Here is a 17,119-nt window from a genome sequence, read left to right as displayed (position 1 = left end):
ATCTGTGCTTGTAAGACCTTGAGTTTTAAAGGGATCAGCTTTGACATGTCTTGTCTCTCACACTGGGGTGTCGATCTGCAAAGATCACATAACACGTGCAAGATTTGTTTCTGAATGACACTTGCTGTAAAGTTGAGGTAACCAGCCCCTTCCACAACAGAAACTACAGAAGATCTGCTTTTTTAATTCCTCTTGTTCCAGATTTATTTAACACTTTTATTCACACTGCAGGGAGTGTAGGGCTCTTGTAAGACCTCAGCTGTTCTAAGTAATCCCTGAATCTTTTTTTTCACACCTAAGTCTCTCCAAGACAGTTTTGACAGCTCCTCTGCCATGGAGTTTTATGTAACACTGAAGGAAAATACAGTAGAGTTATAGCAACAGCTGTTCTCGGGAAGAAAAAAAAAAGAAGAAGAAGTGCATTCCTGATGGATTTCTCATTTAAACTCTTGGCTGGGATCTCTTCTTCCCACAACTTTCAAGCCTGCCGCTCCTTGTAAAATTTTCTGCATATCAGAGAGTATCTCTCACCCTCCCCTGGGACCCCCTGCTCCAGCACCAACATTAATCAATCAAGAGCTCATAAAAAGGCCTGAGCAGTGCTCTTTCCCTCTTGCCCTTCCTCCCACTCAATCTGTGCGTTCTGGTGACTCCAGAATACTCGAAGAACGGTTGCATTGGAATAATGGCTTCCACATATGCCTGTGTATCTTATAGAGCTGAAGGAGACAGATATCTAAATGTTTTTTTCCCTCATACCGAATGGCTGATATTAAAAGCTTTATATATGCTGTAAAGATCTATTTCATTATCCCGTATCAAAAACTGGACATGAGTTCGCTTTAGAAAAATGAATTGTCTTAGATGTGGTCCTGTTTGTCGATTCAGCACCGAAACATCATCATCTATCTGAGGGAATTATTCTTAATTCAGGTTTAAGTCTTTTATATTTTAACCACTTGTAACTTTCCACTCTAACGGTTGTGAAAGTATGTAGTTCTGCTCTTGTCTATTTATGCTGTATTGTCAACTTATGTTATGTTGCAAGGCATGACTGCCATATGTTCCTGGCAGGGTTACAAAAACAATGGGGAACTTGCTTGATTGCTCTGCACATGCACAGCCAATGTCAAATCCCTTTTATGGACAAGTTTTACAGACCTTACTGTATAAAAAGACCACTCTTTGTAATAGTTCTTTGAGTCTGGTCTGCAAGAGCTAGGCTCCCATATGCATATGTAATAAAGAAGACTTCTGCTACAAGGACACCCAGATTGCTGTCATTTGTTTGACACAACATATCAAACATGAGAACTGAACAGTTTAGTAAGGCTTGCAGAATGTAATTCGGGTACTATTGCTGAGTACTATTGTTTCGTATTGAGAAAGTGTAATGGTAGCAGCTAGACCAATTTGAGACTGTGTTTTAAAAGGAGTAGTGGAGGTTTTATATGAAAAGATGTACACCTGTGTAACTAGAAGCCCACGAGACCTTCAGAACTGCATAACTGGGAATGAATTCCCTTGAGACTCTTACTGGCGCATGACATGGCTCTTGAATGCCAGTCAGTCAGCAGGAGAAAAAAAAACAGCAATACCCAAAGCAATTGGTCAAGATGAATCTATGCGCCTGTCTGGGAGAAAAATCTACTGTTCTTGGCAAGATTGCAGGCCCTGTCAAGCTATCTGCCATGTTTGTAGGTCAATGAAAGCCTCAGTCTTTGAAAGAAACCCTTGGGGCATTTGACTCTTTTGTGTATTTATGGCAACTGATGTAAATTAGAAAAGTGCAAACATTAAAAAAAACAAGGCTCAAAGCAAAAGGGACACTTCTTTTTAAATAATAGAGCTAAATTATGTCATGTGAAAACCTGAGGTATTTGAGTCATGGATATAATTTGTTAATGCAATTTTCCTTATAATCTAATTCTGAAATGCTTTGAAAATCCCAAAAGGTCATCTCAAACTTAATTTTCTGAAAAGGTCACTCTAGGAAAATGACTCCAGTTAAACAAAGTAAATAGTGGCCATCGGTCTCCAATGTTGCTTGCAGGGGGGGAGAAGGACATTAAAGGGAGGGGTGGGCATTGGAGTTTAAAGTCCATTGAAGAATCGTTTCTTTTTCCAAGAGTCATGTGTGCTTCTGCCACTTGTCCCACGTGGTGTTAATCCACAGGGACTGGCATCCTTTCCACTGGCAGAGTGGTCGCTTTGAGCCCCTGCTATCAGGAAACGTCTTTAGGGCAACGTGTGGAAAATGTACCAGGATGACAGAAAGAACCAGCAGCCTAATTTATTGCTCTTGCGTATTTAATCCATCACCTGGACCCTGGTCCATTTACTTTTAGTGTTAATAAAATCTGGTTAACTGGTTTAAGGACATTGCAGTCTGGAGTTTCACTTAAATCAAATTTTAGCATTAGTATTGCAGAGGGGATTGTGTAAGAGTAATCTAACAGAAAAGTCGTGCTGTGTTTATTCCCAATGGCAGCCCCAGTACATTTTCATGACACCTCACAAAGAGGGACATCAAAGACATATGTTTAAATGCTTGGAGATTGATTAGATTTTTTTTGTGTGCTTTTGCTGGTTTGAGTGCCTTCGGAGGCAGACATCAGGAGGCTGAAGTATGCGTTTGTGAAAGGAAGAGCTCATGACCTCCTTGACATTTGAAAGACCCTTTGGCCTGAGCCCTGACTCTGTCCTGTGCAGCTGCATGGGCATAACATCCAGATGTCAGCAGAGGGGCTGTCGGAGCAGGCTTCAGGGTTAAGGAAAGGATAGAGGGAGACTAGCAGCCTGCCCCACAGAAACCAAGTGGTTTGCGCAAGTGTGTGTATCTTGCCGGCTATGTTAAAAGTCTTCCAGTCCAGTCCAGAGCACTCTCCCTGTGCTTCCAGAGGAACTGTAGTGCTGTACTGATGCCTCTTTGTTCCCCACTGCCAGCTCTGCTGTGCCTAGTGCACAGAGTGTGGTGTTTCTTTCAGAGTGGTCTCACGCAGGCCCTGCTTGTTAATAACACAGATTAGAAGGAGTTGTAAAGGCGAAAGGGCAAAAGAACAGAGAACAATACAACAAAAAGTGGGGAGGTTTGGGAATGGCTGGTGTCTCTGCACCATGGAGCGGATGGAGGCAGCGGAGAGTCATCTGGAGCGTCAGGTGACTCTGTACACTGTGATGCAGGCCTGAGGAGGCCCAGACCAGTCAGCCCTGCAGTCTTGCTTTTACACTGCAGCCTGTCAGAGTATCGCGAGCCAAGTTTAGATTAAAGAAAGAGGCGTAAAATGCTTACCAATGGACAAAATAAATGGAAAAACAATTGTATAGTTAATAAAACAAAATTCACAAAGTATTTACAGAAGGATCTCAGATTCATTTGGAATAACTTAATTTATCTAAGTATTTGTGAAAAATCAGCTTATCTTTAAGGCATTTATATTAAACAGTACTATGGGTTTTCATAATTCTGAAAGATAAGAGTTTTTTTTTCACCTTGACTCGGTTCTTTTTTTCCCATTTCTAGTAGTTTCCTAAGGTAATGCAACTAGATTTGTTGAAACATGAGACTCCAGTTCGAAAATGGCAAATCAGTTGAACCCAATTCTTCAGGATTTCCTCATGATGGTGCAGTCATTTCAGTGCCCAAGCTCTGGAGTGGAGGAACTGCACTGCCTTGTCTGCTTGTCTGCGATTCTGATGAACAGCTCGTCAGGCTAACGTGGGTACAGCTCATCAGCTCTAGAGCCGGCTCGCACTGCTCCGAGCTCCTCGAGCTGACTTTTTCAACTCCCCTTACTCTCCTCCGCGGGCGTGCGCTGAGTTTTATTTTTGTCAAAGTAAAAAAAAAAAGTAAAGGCAAACATCCAATCCGTCTTCATCAGCCATCAGTACCCTCTAATTACCCAAATAAACGCACCCCCCCCACTTCTTGCCAAGCCACTGTTTCACTGCCCTGTCTGACAAATTGTGGGAGCTGATCCATATCTTTCTAACTGCTGAGATGATTAGTTCCAGACCCCTTGACAGGGGGTAAGAGTGTCTGTGGCTACCTGTCTTCCCCACTCCACCCCCCCCACCCCACACTGCTCTGCTCCAGCGCCAGATGGTAGCTCTGTCGCCACTGCCAGAAAAGGGGAAGAGCAATTGCATAATCCACTCAGATTTAAAAGACAATAGACCTTTCTGAAGCTCCTTTTATGTCATCTGCCTAATATTTCCTGACAGGTTACTCAGGTAGGACGAGAAAGCAGAGGGCTGTTGCAATGTAATATTAAATGAATGTAAAAAACGACGCAATAAATCAGTGCTGCAGCTGAAGTGAATTAGATTTTCATTCCTGGTGGAAGTTTTAAGAGGCGTCTGTTGTTTCCACGTCTTGAGAAACTCTATCTTCACAGAAGTGAGGGCTGAATTACGGAGCCTGTCACATAGATTATGTTTCATTACCAATAAACATTTTGCGTGTAACTATTATATTTAGCCGAATCTAATAACTTATAAGCATTGCCTTTTATGAAGCGTAAAAATCAATTTGGCAAGAAGTTTTTTCTGTTGGGCTTTCAGCTATTTGAGTATCAATGGCTTGCACTAGCTTCCTAGTGCGAGTGGCACAATGGGAATGGGATTTCCTGAGTCATTCTTGTAGTTTGCTTTCAGACATTTGTAAAAATTTGAGATGTTTAAAACAGAAGCTTTGTGCTTGCCCTTAATACCTCCCTGTGGATAATGAAACATATCTTACACAGACATGGTGAGCTCCACGTTCCTTTGAAATGCTTTCTTGAAACTCAGTGATGGCCAATGCGATGAATGCTTGTATGGGATATCGGTATGAGAACTTGAATTTCAATTTAATCTCTGCTCGTCCGCTGTATAAACTGCCTGAATGAACAGTAGCATGTATCTGCTAAAGCACATACCTGGGCACCAGGTATGCATCAGCTTCCTAATTATAGATGCATTCCAATAGCCCTTGTAGGATAACCACTGGCCAAGCTCAGAGTTTGATCCTCAACTGATTTCTTAACACTTTTTGAATAAAATCCGTGCATGCGTAGGGAAACCATAAATGTTTTGTCCACAAGGATCAAGGCAGTTTCACAAACCTCTCTCCTCTAAAGTGCCAGCCTCCATCTCATATTCCTGAAATGATTCGCAAATGGAATTATTGAATGTGAAATGTGGAAAAGCACAATGTCTGAGACAAAGGCTTTAATTTGCTCATTTGATGTTTTTTTTTTCATGAACAAAAACAAATGCTACTTCAGAGTCCATTTTGCATGCTGTGCTGTCAATAAGAAATGATGACTGCATTCGGGCAGTGACCTAAGTGAGCCTGCACTGAATCCATTTTTGTTCAGAACCTAAATGTCTGCTTTTATCAGATGCTTAAAAATGTCAGTTTTTGTCAGATATTAGAGACAGGTTTCTTAATCTAGAAACAATCTGATTTCACTGTGGGAGCTTCAAAACTGTTCCATTTTTGTTAAAGACTTGAGACGATCCTTAGCTGAACGAAATTGGTTTATCTCTTATAGAAAAAAATACCCTACATGCAGTAAAAAAAGCTAAAAGGTTACAACTTTTATTTTTGTGTGTTTTAAGGTTGTTTGATTTCCTTTAGACCGTGAAGACGTGCTTTTGGATTCTTACTTGGAATCAAACACCAATCTGCACGTTGTACAGTATATGGCAGTGAATGCTAGTTTTAGGTGCAAACAGAAAGTAGATAATTCCTGAGCATGCCAGAGGACTTTATAAAGGGCAGATTTGCCTCATAGGTAGAGGATGCTGGCTCACCTTTATCTAGCTGCACTTGAAATCCAGTGATCTTAACATCTCAGTGTAAATGACAAAAGCTTCCTTTCCACAAACTAAGCCTCTGAGATAGTGGATTTGTCCAGTGTTATATAAAATTTTGGATCGTGAATTGCGTGGCTTTGATTTGGTTGCGGTTTTGGTTTGAATTGTGAGAGGAACAATTCTGTGTTGGGATGAACAGCAACTTTATACAGGCAAGAGCTGTAGTTTCTGTGGTCAGAGGAGAATGACTGTGGCAATATGAGGCTGGTGACTAGTGATCTTACCGCAGAGGAAAGGCTTGAAACTCACTGCACCTCTTTTGTAAGGAAAGAAAAAAATGCTGTGCAAAAGCTCATCTAACCTTCCTTGCTGTGCTGCTCCTGGGAGTCATGTGTTTTGAGGGCCATAATGGAACAAATGGGATTTTATGTAGATTGCAGACAAGAAATAGTTGCAATGCATTTGTGCAAGTGTTCCTACAGAGAGTCTTATTATTAGAATTTAAATGAATTTCTTTTAGTCTCTCTTTATTCCCGATGCTTATCTAGCTAATCCTACCCAATACTCTTACTTCCAGCAACTTTAATTAGCATAGTGCCAGGCAGACGACACAGAGACTGGCTTGCTGGCTGCCTGGTTATGATGAGTGAGGATCGTTCTCACACCAGCTGGGCTGAGTTGTGGCGACTTGTGGCCACTATCTTTGTGTGCAGGAACCTTCAATGAAAGCCAGCTTAATGCCCTACCATAGTCTAGAGAGTGTGGTCTCTTCTAGCCTGTAAAAAAGTCGGATTTTACAGCTTTAAAACTGCTGCTAGTACTAGTTTTAAACTTTTCAAAACTCTGACAGTTTTAAAATAAGATTTGCTGTTAGACATACCATTCTTGTAACTCAGCAACCTACAGTCTCAACCGACAGCAGTAGATTGAGTGCAATCATGTAAGAAAGAAGTCCTTTGTAGGAGAGAATCCAAACCCTGACACCGTTTCTTAGAATAATTGTTGTAATGAGCAATTTGTATACCTTTTTTAACAAAATATTTCATTCGGTGGGGCACACTGTAAAATCATTCCGTAATAAAGTAAATCTTTCAGTCTTTGTAGGACTTATTCAAAACAAGAGATGTTTTCTGTCACTGGAGAGCATCTAGCTCATGTAAAGGAGGCATGACTGTATGCTCTGAAAATAGTTTCACTCCCCTTTCTGTGAAATATCTGGGAGTCAGTTTATTTGAGTAATTTTCATTTTCCCTAAAAACTTCAAGTCTCATTCTGGAAGCTCCGTTTTTCTCTTTTCCCAACAAAACATGCAAATTCTGAAACTGATTTAAGGTAAAGAATTATTGTTAATAATAATTATTATTTTTTTATTATTCCTTACACCTTTATAGCGCTTTTCTGGACAATCCACTCAAAGCGCTTACTTATATTATCCAGTTTCAGAGATCTCCAATGTCTCTGAAGGGACCATCTGGGTCCAGAGCCCCTCTCTGACTTCCCCAGTCAGGATGGTCAAGACCCCCCCCCCCCAGCAGCCCCAGCCCAGAGCCCGGCCATGAAGAAGCTGAGAGATTGATGTCGGTCTCTTTTACGCCTCTCAGGCTCTGTTATGTTCTACTTTTTTGCTGTGAAATTCAATCACGTTATCCAGGTTTTACTCCTCATCGTCTGTCTCCCAGCCATTCCCCCCTCCGCGCTGTAGCAGTAATCCTAGGAAGACATATAGCCGGTGTCTTCCAACTGGAAAGAAAGAGAAAAAATGATAGGCCTGTGTGATTGATAACAAATGAGAGAAGAAGGCTCAGGGAGGTTACTGTCCTAGGATCTCCTCTCAGCTGCCTGAGCTTTTCTGATTTCGTACGCTCCGCTCCACGGAAATATTGAACACGCACCACCAGCTCTTATTTTGTGTGATTCTTTTATTTATTTGTAACACCCTCCATCTCTCCAAAGTACCGTTTCTTGTTCCATTCCTGTTACAATGTCCTGTATCTTTGAAAGGTGGTAAACTTTTTTTGGGGGGTTTTGGTTTTGGTGTCAGGTGTCAAACTTCACTTACTAGAGCCTGGAACTGCGTTCTCAAAGCAGGGCTTTGGTTTCTAGAATGTCTGTCTGTGATTTAACCTCCACAATAATAAAACATCTCTTCCTAAAGCAGGCGCTTTATAGATGGAAAATTATTTTTTTATCAATTAGTTTTTGTTCACTTGATTTGCATAAACTGTACTAGGCACTGTAAGATGAAGTGAGCAGTAACCTGTGAGAGAGAACTAAACTAGGCTGTGGAAATTACATGTGTGCTCAATGGAGACAGTGTCATCAAACCAGACTTGGATCACATATTCCAGTGTAGAAAGCAGAAAGCTTGTTATATTGTACACATAGACCAGTATGCATCATACACTTGGCAGGACCAAACTGTTTCTATCCTTTAGTCTCTGAAGACTACAGTGTTAACAATTCTGTGTGGATATATAAACATTATGCCCCAAACTGGCTACTTTTAATTGTGATTGCATAGTGCCCTTGGGTATTTTATAAGCCTGTCTGTTCAGACATTACCACATTGTTTAAAAGCCTCTGTCAGTTCTGTGCAATAAAAAACTGTCACTGATATGCTCTTGTAAAAGGTTGAATGCTAAACGTCACTGTTGAAGCAAGGTGGCATTACAGAAGTAAAACCTTTCTCAGTTGTCCTAACAGCTGGAGGGAAATACTGATGATTTTTTGTTAGTGCAGCACTGGAAAACTGGAGTAAATTTTATGTTACTGTAGGAGGCTTAAAACTCCACAAAAAGATTATGAGTTCCTCGTGTAAATGTGGAGCATAGCTTAGTTTCAGCACAGCAGTTCTCAGTGTGTGTAGGTTTGTTTTTTTGTGTTTTGTGCTCTTTTGCTGCAGTGGAACACCAGCAATCCAAACAATTAGTTTCCCGTGGAGTTGAAGAGGGCAACTTGTGCCTGCAGCATTTTGTTTCTGTTTTTTTTCATTTTCTTTCTGCCTTTTCTTTCTTTCTGCGCTGAGGAAGGGAAGGAAATGGGTCTGACAATAAAGGAGGGGTGGGGCTGGGGGTGGGGTTCAGAGTTCAGAGGTGAGGGGTCCCACTGGGCTGGCCAAGGAAAGCTCTCTGTCTGTGTGGAGTGGAAGGAAGAGCAGTTTACTCTGATGCAGCAGCAGAAAAATGCCTCTGGGCTGGGCTGCTGTTTGTCTGTGCCCAGCTGGAGATCTCCACACTTCGACGAAGTCCTCCTCTCACACAAACCTGCCATCATTCTCCCAGACATCCCAATAACTGACACTTCCTCCTGGGGAGAGGGAGCAGGAGTGGTGGGGGAAGAGACACACGACAAATCAGAAAGGCACCAAATCTTTTTGGGAAAAAAACAGAGCAAATTGTAGACCTGTTGGGATTTGATCGTGGGTAAGACTCCTGTCTTCTGTGTTATTATACAGACATTGAGATGGTTTCTTAAATATCATACACAAATACATAAAAGAGAGTGGTGTAAATTCATATCAATTATCTTGACTGATTGCAATATATATATATATAATTGTGGTCAGTGCACAATTTATTTGAGAAAGTTTATTTAAAGAGTTAGAACAGAATGCACTTCACAGAAATTTTTTTTTTCATGTTCTCTGAATGCACTGCCTTGGGAAATTTCAGATGCTCAGGAGCTTCAAATGAGAGGATATTAATAACCAGGATTGCACTTCTTTGAATTTTGTGCAGAACATCTCGATCAGAATCTCTCGAATATTTATGTATCGTATGTGTGTGTGTGTGCACGCACTTGTGTGTGTGTGTATGCGTGGGCCCGAGTGCCTGCGCTAACTCTTGATCAGTTCTCTCTCTGAAAGCATGGCTCTTGAAGAGCTGTTTAAAAAGGACGCCCACCCTTTGTGCTCACTGTTTACCCCAGCCCATTGAAGGGCTATTGTTGCTCTTTATCATACCCCCACACAATGGCCGGCCCATTTGAAAAACAACTGTAGATTAACTGCAGTAACAGTGTATTAAACTCTGACTAAGCGCCACTCCGAGGCACAGATCAATGTCTCTCAACCTTTTGCAAGCTGAAGGCCACAGCCTGGTTTTGGTGAAATAAAGCAGGTTGTGAATACAGATTATGTTCATGTTAAGCAGAAAAATACATTCATTATATAAAAAACAGAATAATTATATTGTCAATTTTATTTTTAAAAATTAAAAAGGGTTTGGGTCAACTGTAAAAGTGACAGTTTTATTTTGTACTTTTCTGTCAAAGAACGTTTGGTTAGATTTCAGATTTCTAAATTTTAGAAAGTAATTATTACTGTAAGGCACACAAAATCAATTTTAAGCAGCTTGGTTGCTCATTTTTCATCAACTGAAGTAAAGTATAAACCAAACACACTGTTCATTTCTGGTGCCTATACTGTCTTATTAAAGTCACTGTCATGTGTTTTAAAATGTATTGAATAAGAAAAGACTTCAATAGATATAAGTAGCTCAAGTAGGTGGCTGCGTCAGCATGTGTAGGCTGCAAAGGAACAAGTGAAGGTTTATTCCATGCTGAAAAGAGAAGAAAAGAAGCACAACGTTTCAGCTGTGGAGCCTTCTTTGGGTGTGAAACCCGAGCTGTGGTCACAGCTGAATGCCATGCTTCCAGTGCAGTTTCAGTTTGACGATATGTGCAGTTTCTTAATTAGTCCTTTGAGCATTGATTGCTCCACTTGTAGGCCTACAATGAAGAGTGTTCAAAGCACACGGCTTTGGAAGAGGTTTGCTCTGTGACCAGCAGTAGGTTATTCCCCAATTGAATTCAGATAACCAGTGAAATATATGAAGATCTCTGATGCAGTAGAAACAGAGGGTACAAACACCACAGCACCCATCCCTCAGCCCCTGCCCCGGTTACATCCCTTCTTACAAAGTGTACAACAGGTTCACAAACATACTTGAGATGTCTGGACCAAGAGGTCTTGTCTATCTCTGACCTTTTAATTACTTTTCCTTTCTGACTGAGGATTAAGGGACACTGTTTACACAGATCACAGAGCTGCAGCCTCTTAAGAAGAACAACCATCTTTGGCCACTGTGTTAACTTGCAGTTTTCAGGAGGGATTAGGCATTTTAACAGCCCACTCAAAGTGAGAGAGAGATTGATTGCAGATGGCTGCATGGATAATAGAGAAGAAGAAAAAAAACTGTTTTAAGGCTAGAAGAAAACTAAAAACACATCTTGATCATTGTTATCCTGTTCATTATGCTTTTAGAATTTTTAGAAACTCACGTTTAGGGTTTAACGGCTCAAGACGACTCATTATTTTTCATGTCTGTTTGGTTTTCTTGGGGGTGGACAGTATAGCTGAGGGTCATGTTTGTTTTCTGTCTCCAGGTGTGGTTCAGCAACCGACGAGCCAGGTGGCGCAAGCAAGCAGGAGCCAATCAGCTGGCTGCGTTCAATCACCTGTTACCTGGCGGGTTCCCGCCCACTGGAATGCCCACTCTGCCAACGTATCAACTTCCTGAGTCTACCTATCCCACCACCACAATATCACAGGGTAGGCCATCTTCTGTCGCTATCACGTGTGTCTAGTGTCTTCCTGTAAGTAAAGAACCAATATCAGGAATGTTCCTGGATTCTTCTTGTGCTTGTGTCTGGCAATGAAGTAAACAGATCATTGAGTGACAACGTCTACTTCTATGCACACTAAAAGGGAATGGTATCTTCCCTCGTCCCGTATGAAAAGCTACGTCCGGTCTGCAAATAGAATTCTGATATAATACAAAAAGCCCTTTTGTTTGAGAATATTTCACACATTCCCTCAGGACACTCCTATAACTGAGTGACTAATTGAAATGTAGAGATATTTTCACAGTGGTTTACATCCGGTTAACGAGTGCGAATTGTATGCAGTAGTAGCGCTGCACAATTTTGTGTTTCATGAAGAAAGATGGCAACTGCCATCTATTCACTATGTTATTTAACAAAGAAATTGAATGGACATTGAATTTTGTGTCTATCTAAAGAGTGAATTTAATGTATATCAATGAAATAGCATGTGTCAATAGTCCTTAAAGAACTAATGGTTTCCCATGTGTTTAGGACCAGTGAGGCCTGAATGTGGCCTTTCCCTTCACTCATTGTTGATCATATCTCTGCTCTTCTTGTTCTTTCATTTTAATTGTAATTGGAGTTCTGCTGCCTACGCAGCCAAATCCTGATTGGAGGGTGTTTCTATCATAGTGGATTATTGTTCAGGACTTCTGTTGAAAACGTGGTAGGAGGTGCCACTCAAGCTCGTGGCGATGGTGGGGGACGTTCTTGTTTCTCGTTCTGGTCAACTTTCCATGAATAAAATCTTTTTCAATCTAAATCCCCAGAGGTTCCTAGGGCCTGTGAGAAGTGTGCGGGAGCTCAGCGCTCTCAGCGCTGTCTGCCGTGCTCGTAGTCACACTAACGCCCGGCGTGTTCCTACAGATGGCAGCAGCACAGTTCACCGGCCCCAGCCTCTCCCCCCCTCCACCATGCACCAGGGCGGGCTCACGGCCGACAGCAGCTCCGCCTACGGCCTCTCGTCCAACCGCCACAGCTTCTCCAGCTACTCGGACACCTTCATGAGCCCGTCAGCGTCCAGTAACCACATGAACCCAGTCAGCAACGGGCTTTCTCCACAGGTCAGTGAGGGGTGGCCGGTATGGGCGCAAAAAGAGCTGGGTGGCTGAATGCCCTTCTTCTCCCCTGCTAAATCTGTGTTTTCAACACCACTTGAGTGTCCTAGGATGGTCTTTTGATGCCTTCTGTGTAGGGCTCTGCAGGGGTTTTTGTCGTGTGCTCCAGTTAGAACCCGTCTTCCGAAGACATACTGGCGAGGTTAATGTGTGTCTTTCCATTGCCTCTGTGTGTACCCTGCAATGAGCTAGCATCTGGTCCAGAGTGAGCCCTACACTTTGAAGACAGGCTCCTGGTGTCCCCAGTCCTTAGTCCTAAGGATTCTTTGTGTGGCACAGTGACACTCAGTGACCAAGTTCTGTAACTGAAGTCTCCCTTTAGAATCTGTTCCATTAAAACTATTACGAAGAAGGCACTTCAGCCTTCATTGTATATATTTCTACATTTCTTGTTTCATTGGATGGCTGATAAAATAATTTGATTTTGCACAAATCAACCTTAACTATCAGAAGTAGGATGAAGCAAACGAAAAGGAATCCTTATGTTACTTTTACAAAATCATACATAGTTCTTGCCAATGCTAAACGTAAAATGGATCAAACTAAGACAAAAATTTAAATATTTGAATGTCAAAATGCTAAATAAGGCATGTAAAAACCCTGTAGGAAACCAAAGCAGGATACAATATTTTGTCATGAGCAATATTGCAAAAATGTCTGTAGATACAGTTCCACTTGACATTGGGTGTCTGGGAGTCATTGTGTTGCATTGGAGGCTTTTGAAAAAGCTGTAGATCTAAATTCCCTCAGATTATGGTGAGATCCTTCTGTTAAATAGAGGAGAATTCCAGAGTCAGTGTGCAAACCCTGCTGTACAGTGTCAACTACTGTATGTCTTCTAAAATAACATAGGCAGCAAACAAGCACTTCTTTCTGGTAATGTTTTAGTTACTGAAGGTAGCCGTTCAGCACCATTAAACATCAGTCTTCACAACTGTTCTGTCCACAGAGACTGTAATGAAGTTGGATTCTGGACCCTGATGAATTTTCAGTACAATAACTGAGGGCTCTAAATCCTATAACTTCATGGCCACCTTCAGCAAGGTGACTTTCCAGTGCAGGTACAGCCGATTTAGACATGAAGTGCATCCCTCCAAGCTCCCTGTCCCTCTTTCCTGAAAAGAAATAGCAGAGAAAAATGAATATAATTTGATGTCTTGGTGTCCTATTTGGAGTATAAATCAACGGGAGGCATTAGATTCGTATATCGCCGAGCAGTTCTTTTCTGTTGTAAAAAAATGCAATTGCTGAGTCTGTTTCTTCGTGTCTGTGTGTTTGAGCAAAGAGGGGATTCCACATGTTATGCTTTCTGGGCACCTTGAATAATAAGCATTCAAAATTAGACTTTCTGGTAGGGGTTGATTCTTAAATACCACTGAATAAAAAATGACTGGTATTGATGCAAATCACTGGTGAAGAGTAAATTATATGCAATTACCCACCGATACTGGGCAGTCCTGCCCACCCTAAGCAACAAGATCTAGCTAACAAGCAGAAAATAAGATTGAAATGGTGTGTAAAGAGTTGAAAATGAATTTCAATGCTGCATTTGTCCGCAATTACCCCCTCGTTCACACGTATTTTATTGGGAGCCTTTTTTTTCCAAATATTTCTCAAAGCAGATTGGAAACATTCTGGTATTACTCTCTCTTTTTCTCGAGAGAAGAAAGAATTAAGGATTTGATTACAAAAAAGAGATTTTCTCTTGTACTTGAGAGTTGGGGGGATAACACAGGCATTTCACAGCATGTTTGATTGTTAATCATAGTGGAAGGGCTTTAAGTACTAATGCTCTCCGTGCAAACCTGCATAAATATCAGGAACATGGATGGCTTTTTTTATTAATGTGAGTATTTAATGCCTGCTGTAAAAATAGCTCTCTCTGTACATCCTATGCGTGCTAAAAAAAACCTTTCCGGTTTTATATGATGGTTTATCAGGCCACCATGTAGACAACAAAAGGATAATTTTTTTAAAGAGACCTCATAGATTCTTAGATGAATGCCTCATTTCTGTTGTTGGTGAATTGTCGTATTTGTGTGTCAGAAGTAAAAAGTCTGATCGAAATAAGTGGTTTATTTCTGCAATTTAACAAACCAATATAAATGGACATGTGGCAAAATGTAAATTAAATTCAAATTTTTAAAAGCAACAATGCTGCAGTTTGCAATGGAGGAAAATCACATAAGGGGAAAAAACAAGGCTTTTAAAGAAATATTGTGTATGAATTTATGAAGGACTGCCTTCCTTAATATAGAATACAAATAGTACACAATGATATATCGGCCTCCTGCATCACCATTACACACAGAAGTAAGGAGGAAGGGGTGTGGATTCAATAGTAATTGGAGAGAAGTGAAAGCAATTCCCTTACTTTACTTGAGAGTGATGTGTTAAGGTAGAGATGCAGTGCCGGAGGTACACTTTCCCCAGACTGCGCAGGCTGGCAGTGGGGTAGAAGACCAGAGCAGCAAAGGCTCTGGCAGCTCATGGCTCAACCCCAGCATGTGCCAGCCCCATCTGCGCCCGATCACCCAATGATCAGACTGTGGAATGGGTGTAGGGTGGTACCTGCTGGATAAGATAAGATCACTTTATTAGCCATATACAATTTCTTGTATTTGGTATTCGTCTTTTCGCATACCCCAACTTGCTCTCCATGGGACACACAGACAGGGAGAGAAGCTTGGGGTCAGAGCACAGGGTCAGCCATTTATACAGCGCCCCTGGAGCAGTTGGGGTTAAGGGCCTTGCTCAGGGGCCCAACAGAGTAGGATTCCTCTGCCGGCTGCGGGATTTGAACCGGCAACCTTGCAGCCACAGGCGCGGATCCTGAGCCACAGTGCCACCGCTCCTGCTGAGCCATTCAGTAGCATGGGAGGCTCAGCAGGTACCACCCGGCCCAGTCCAATCGCACAGCCTCACACTGATAAGGGACCATTCCATATTCTGATGGCAAACACATCCGCCACTGTCAGGGCCTTACTGTGGGGACACGAGCGCCCTTCTTCCCAGGCTCTCACAACTCGGCACTGCTTTCACAGACCGCTCCCAGAGCCTATGGCTGCGCACGACATTCCTTCTCCGGCCCTGAAAAAAGTCCACATTCCCTGGCATTTCAGGGAAAACACAGGGCATCTGCTCCAGTCAATTATCCTTCGGGAGTTTTTCTTCTTGTTCTCTGTTGATTTGCTTGCACCAAGTGCAGCTGGGATTTTCCGTCTTCTTTAAAAACATCCACAGCGAACAGACAGGGATTCCATATCACTATGCTCAGTGCAAAGCCAGGACAATTATTCTCCAGAGACGTGCAAATCAAAACTCTTTGAAAGCACTGTAATCATTCCTTACAAGACACTCAAATAACTTTTTTTCTATGTGTGTGTATGTATTTATGTGTTTTACCAATGTACTGGGGAACACTAATCTGTCACACTTTAATATAAGTCCCAGTTTTTTTTTTTTTGATGAATGACTGTGGACTGAGGGAATGAATGGAAGGATTTCAATTTGCCAGAAAATATTTCTTTCTCTCTTACAAATCAGTCTTTCAACAACTTCATACCCCAAAGGAGTATGTTTTTCTCTAAAATAGTTTTGTTTTCCTTTCCTCTTTACAAGGACAAGCTGTTTAGTGCCTTTGTGCTTGATTGACTTTAATTGGTTTAGCAGTACAATCCATGAAAGGATGCCTCACACTATTGTAGTAAGTTACTGTATATTTCTTTCACTGTCTGTGGTTAATACTAAAGGGATGGTCATATCTCATGTGTCTATCAGTTGTACGGGTCTCTTTTGCTTGAAAAAAAAAGGAATAATTTTGAGGTAGACTTAGATGTTTTTAGCTGCTGGTATTTGTTTCTTCTTCAGTGTAGCTTGTGTGACAAAATATGCAGCTATAGTTAAAATCAGCGATATTAAGGATTGATTTCTGAAGATGGTAATGGAGCAAGCTGAAAAAGCAGGATGAACACAGAACAGACAACTTCTAGCCTTTGGTGGTGACGCAGGAGTCCTACCAGTGGGGATTTCAGTTAACCTGGGTACATACACAGCTTCCAATAATGTGACCACCCAAAAGGGCTGGTTTCTGGATTAGAAATGTCCCTGTATCTGTGGGTTCTCACTTCAACATCTCTTAACATCTCTTTAGTCCTGTGTCAGGTTCAGGGTGTAAACTATCCATTAAGATCGCACATGCCAGTGTTGTACACAGTATTTTTACATTTACATCTTATTTCTACATCAGTGAATGACCATTTTTATGGATGATTATTTATGGAGTCACTTGCTGTAAATGCTTGATCTCCATGGGCAGTTTGCAAGATTCCTTCTTGATCTATAATGTAAAGTGATGTCCCGCGTGGTCATTGTGCTGTTTGTACTCGGCGCTTCAGAGGTAGAATTGCATCTCCAAGCGCATGGATACACTCCTCCACACCAGCAACCAGCTGCATGATGGCATGGCTGCCTGACCACACAACGCTCTTCACCCTGCCTGCCTGTAATCACCAGGCACCAGGCTTGCCAAGTGTGCACAGCGGGCGTTTATTCTGGGCTTCACAAAATCTGAATTTTGACTCGGATGTTGAACC

At 41.7% G+C, this 17,119-nt stretch overlaps 1 protein-coding gene across 4 annotated transcripts in view; it reads left to right on the top strand.

Moving 5' to 3' along the window:
* Positions 1-17,119, top strand: part of pax7a (paired box 7a) — an 84,844-nt gene that overhangs the window by 43,670 nt on the left and 24,055 nt on the right. For all 4 annotated transcript variants that reach the window (XM_088616888.1, XM_088616886.1, XM_088616887.1 and 1 more), the window contains exons 6-7: positions 11,188-11,353; positions 12,274-12,470. In XM_088616888.1, coding sequence (XP_088473014.1) covers positions 11,188-11,353; positions 12,274-12,470 — 363 coding nt within the window. The remainder of the gene's footprint in view (positions 1-11,187; positions 11,354-12,273; positions 12,471-17,119) is intronic.

Source organism: Lepisosteus platostomus, chromosome 23, assembly GCF_059453375.1.
Source record: "Lepisosteus platostomus isolate fLepPlt1 chromosome 23, fLepPlt1.hap1, whole genome shotgun sequence".
Taxonomy (NCBI): Eukaryota; Metazoa; Chordata; class Actinopteri; order Semionotiformes; family Lepisosteidae; genus Lepisosteus; species Lepisosteus platostomus.
The sequence above is the reverse complement of the archived record's forward strand: the minus strand, read 5'-3'. Positions and strand labels throughout refer to the sequence as shown.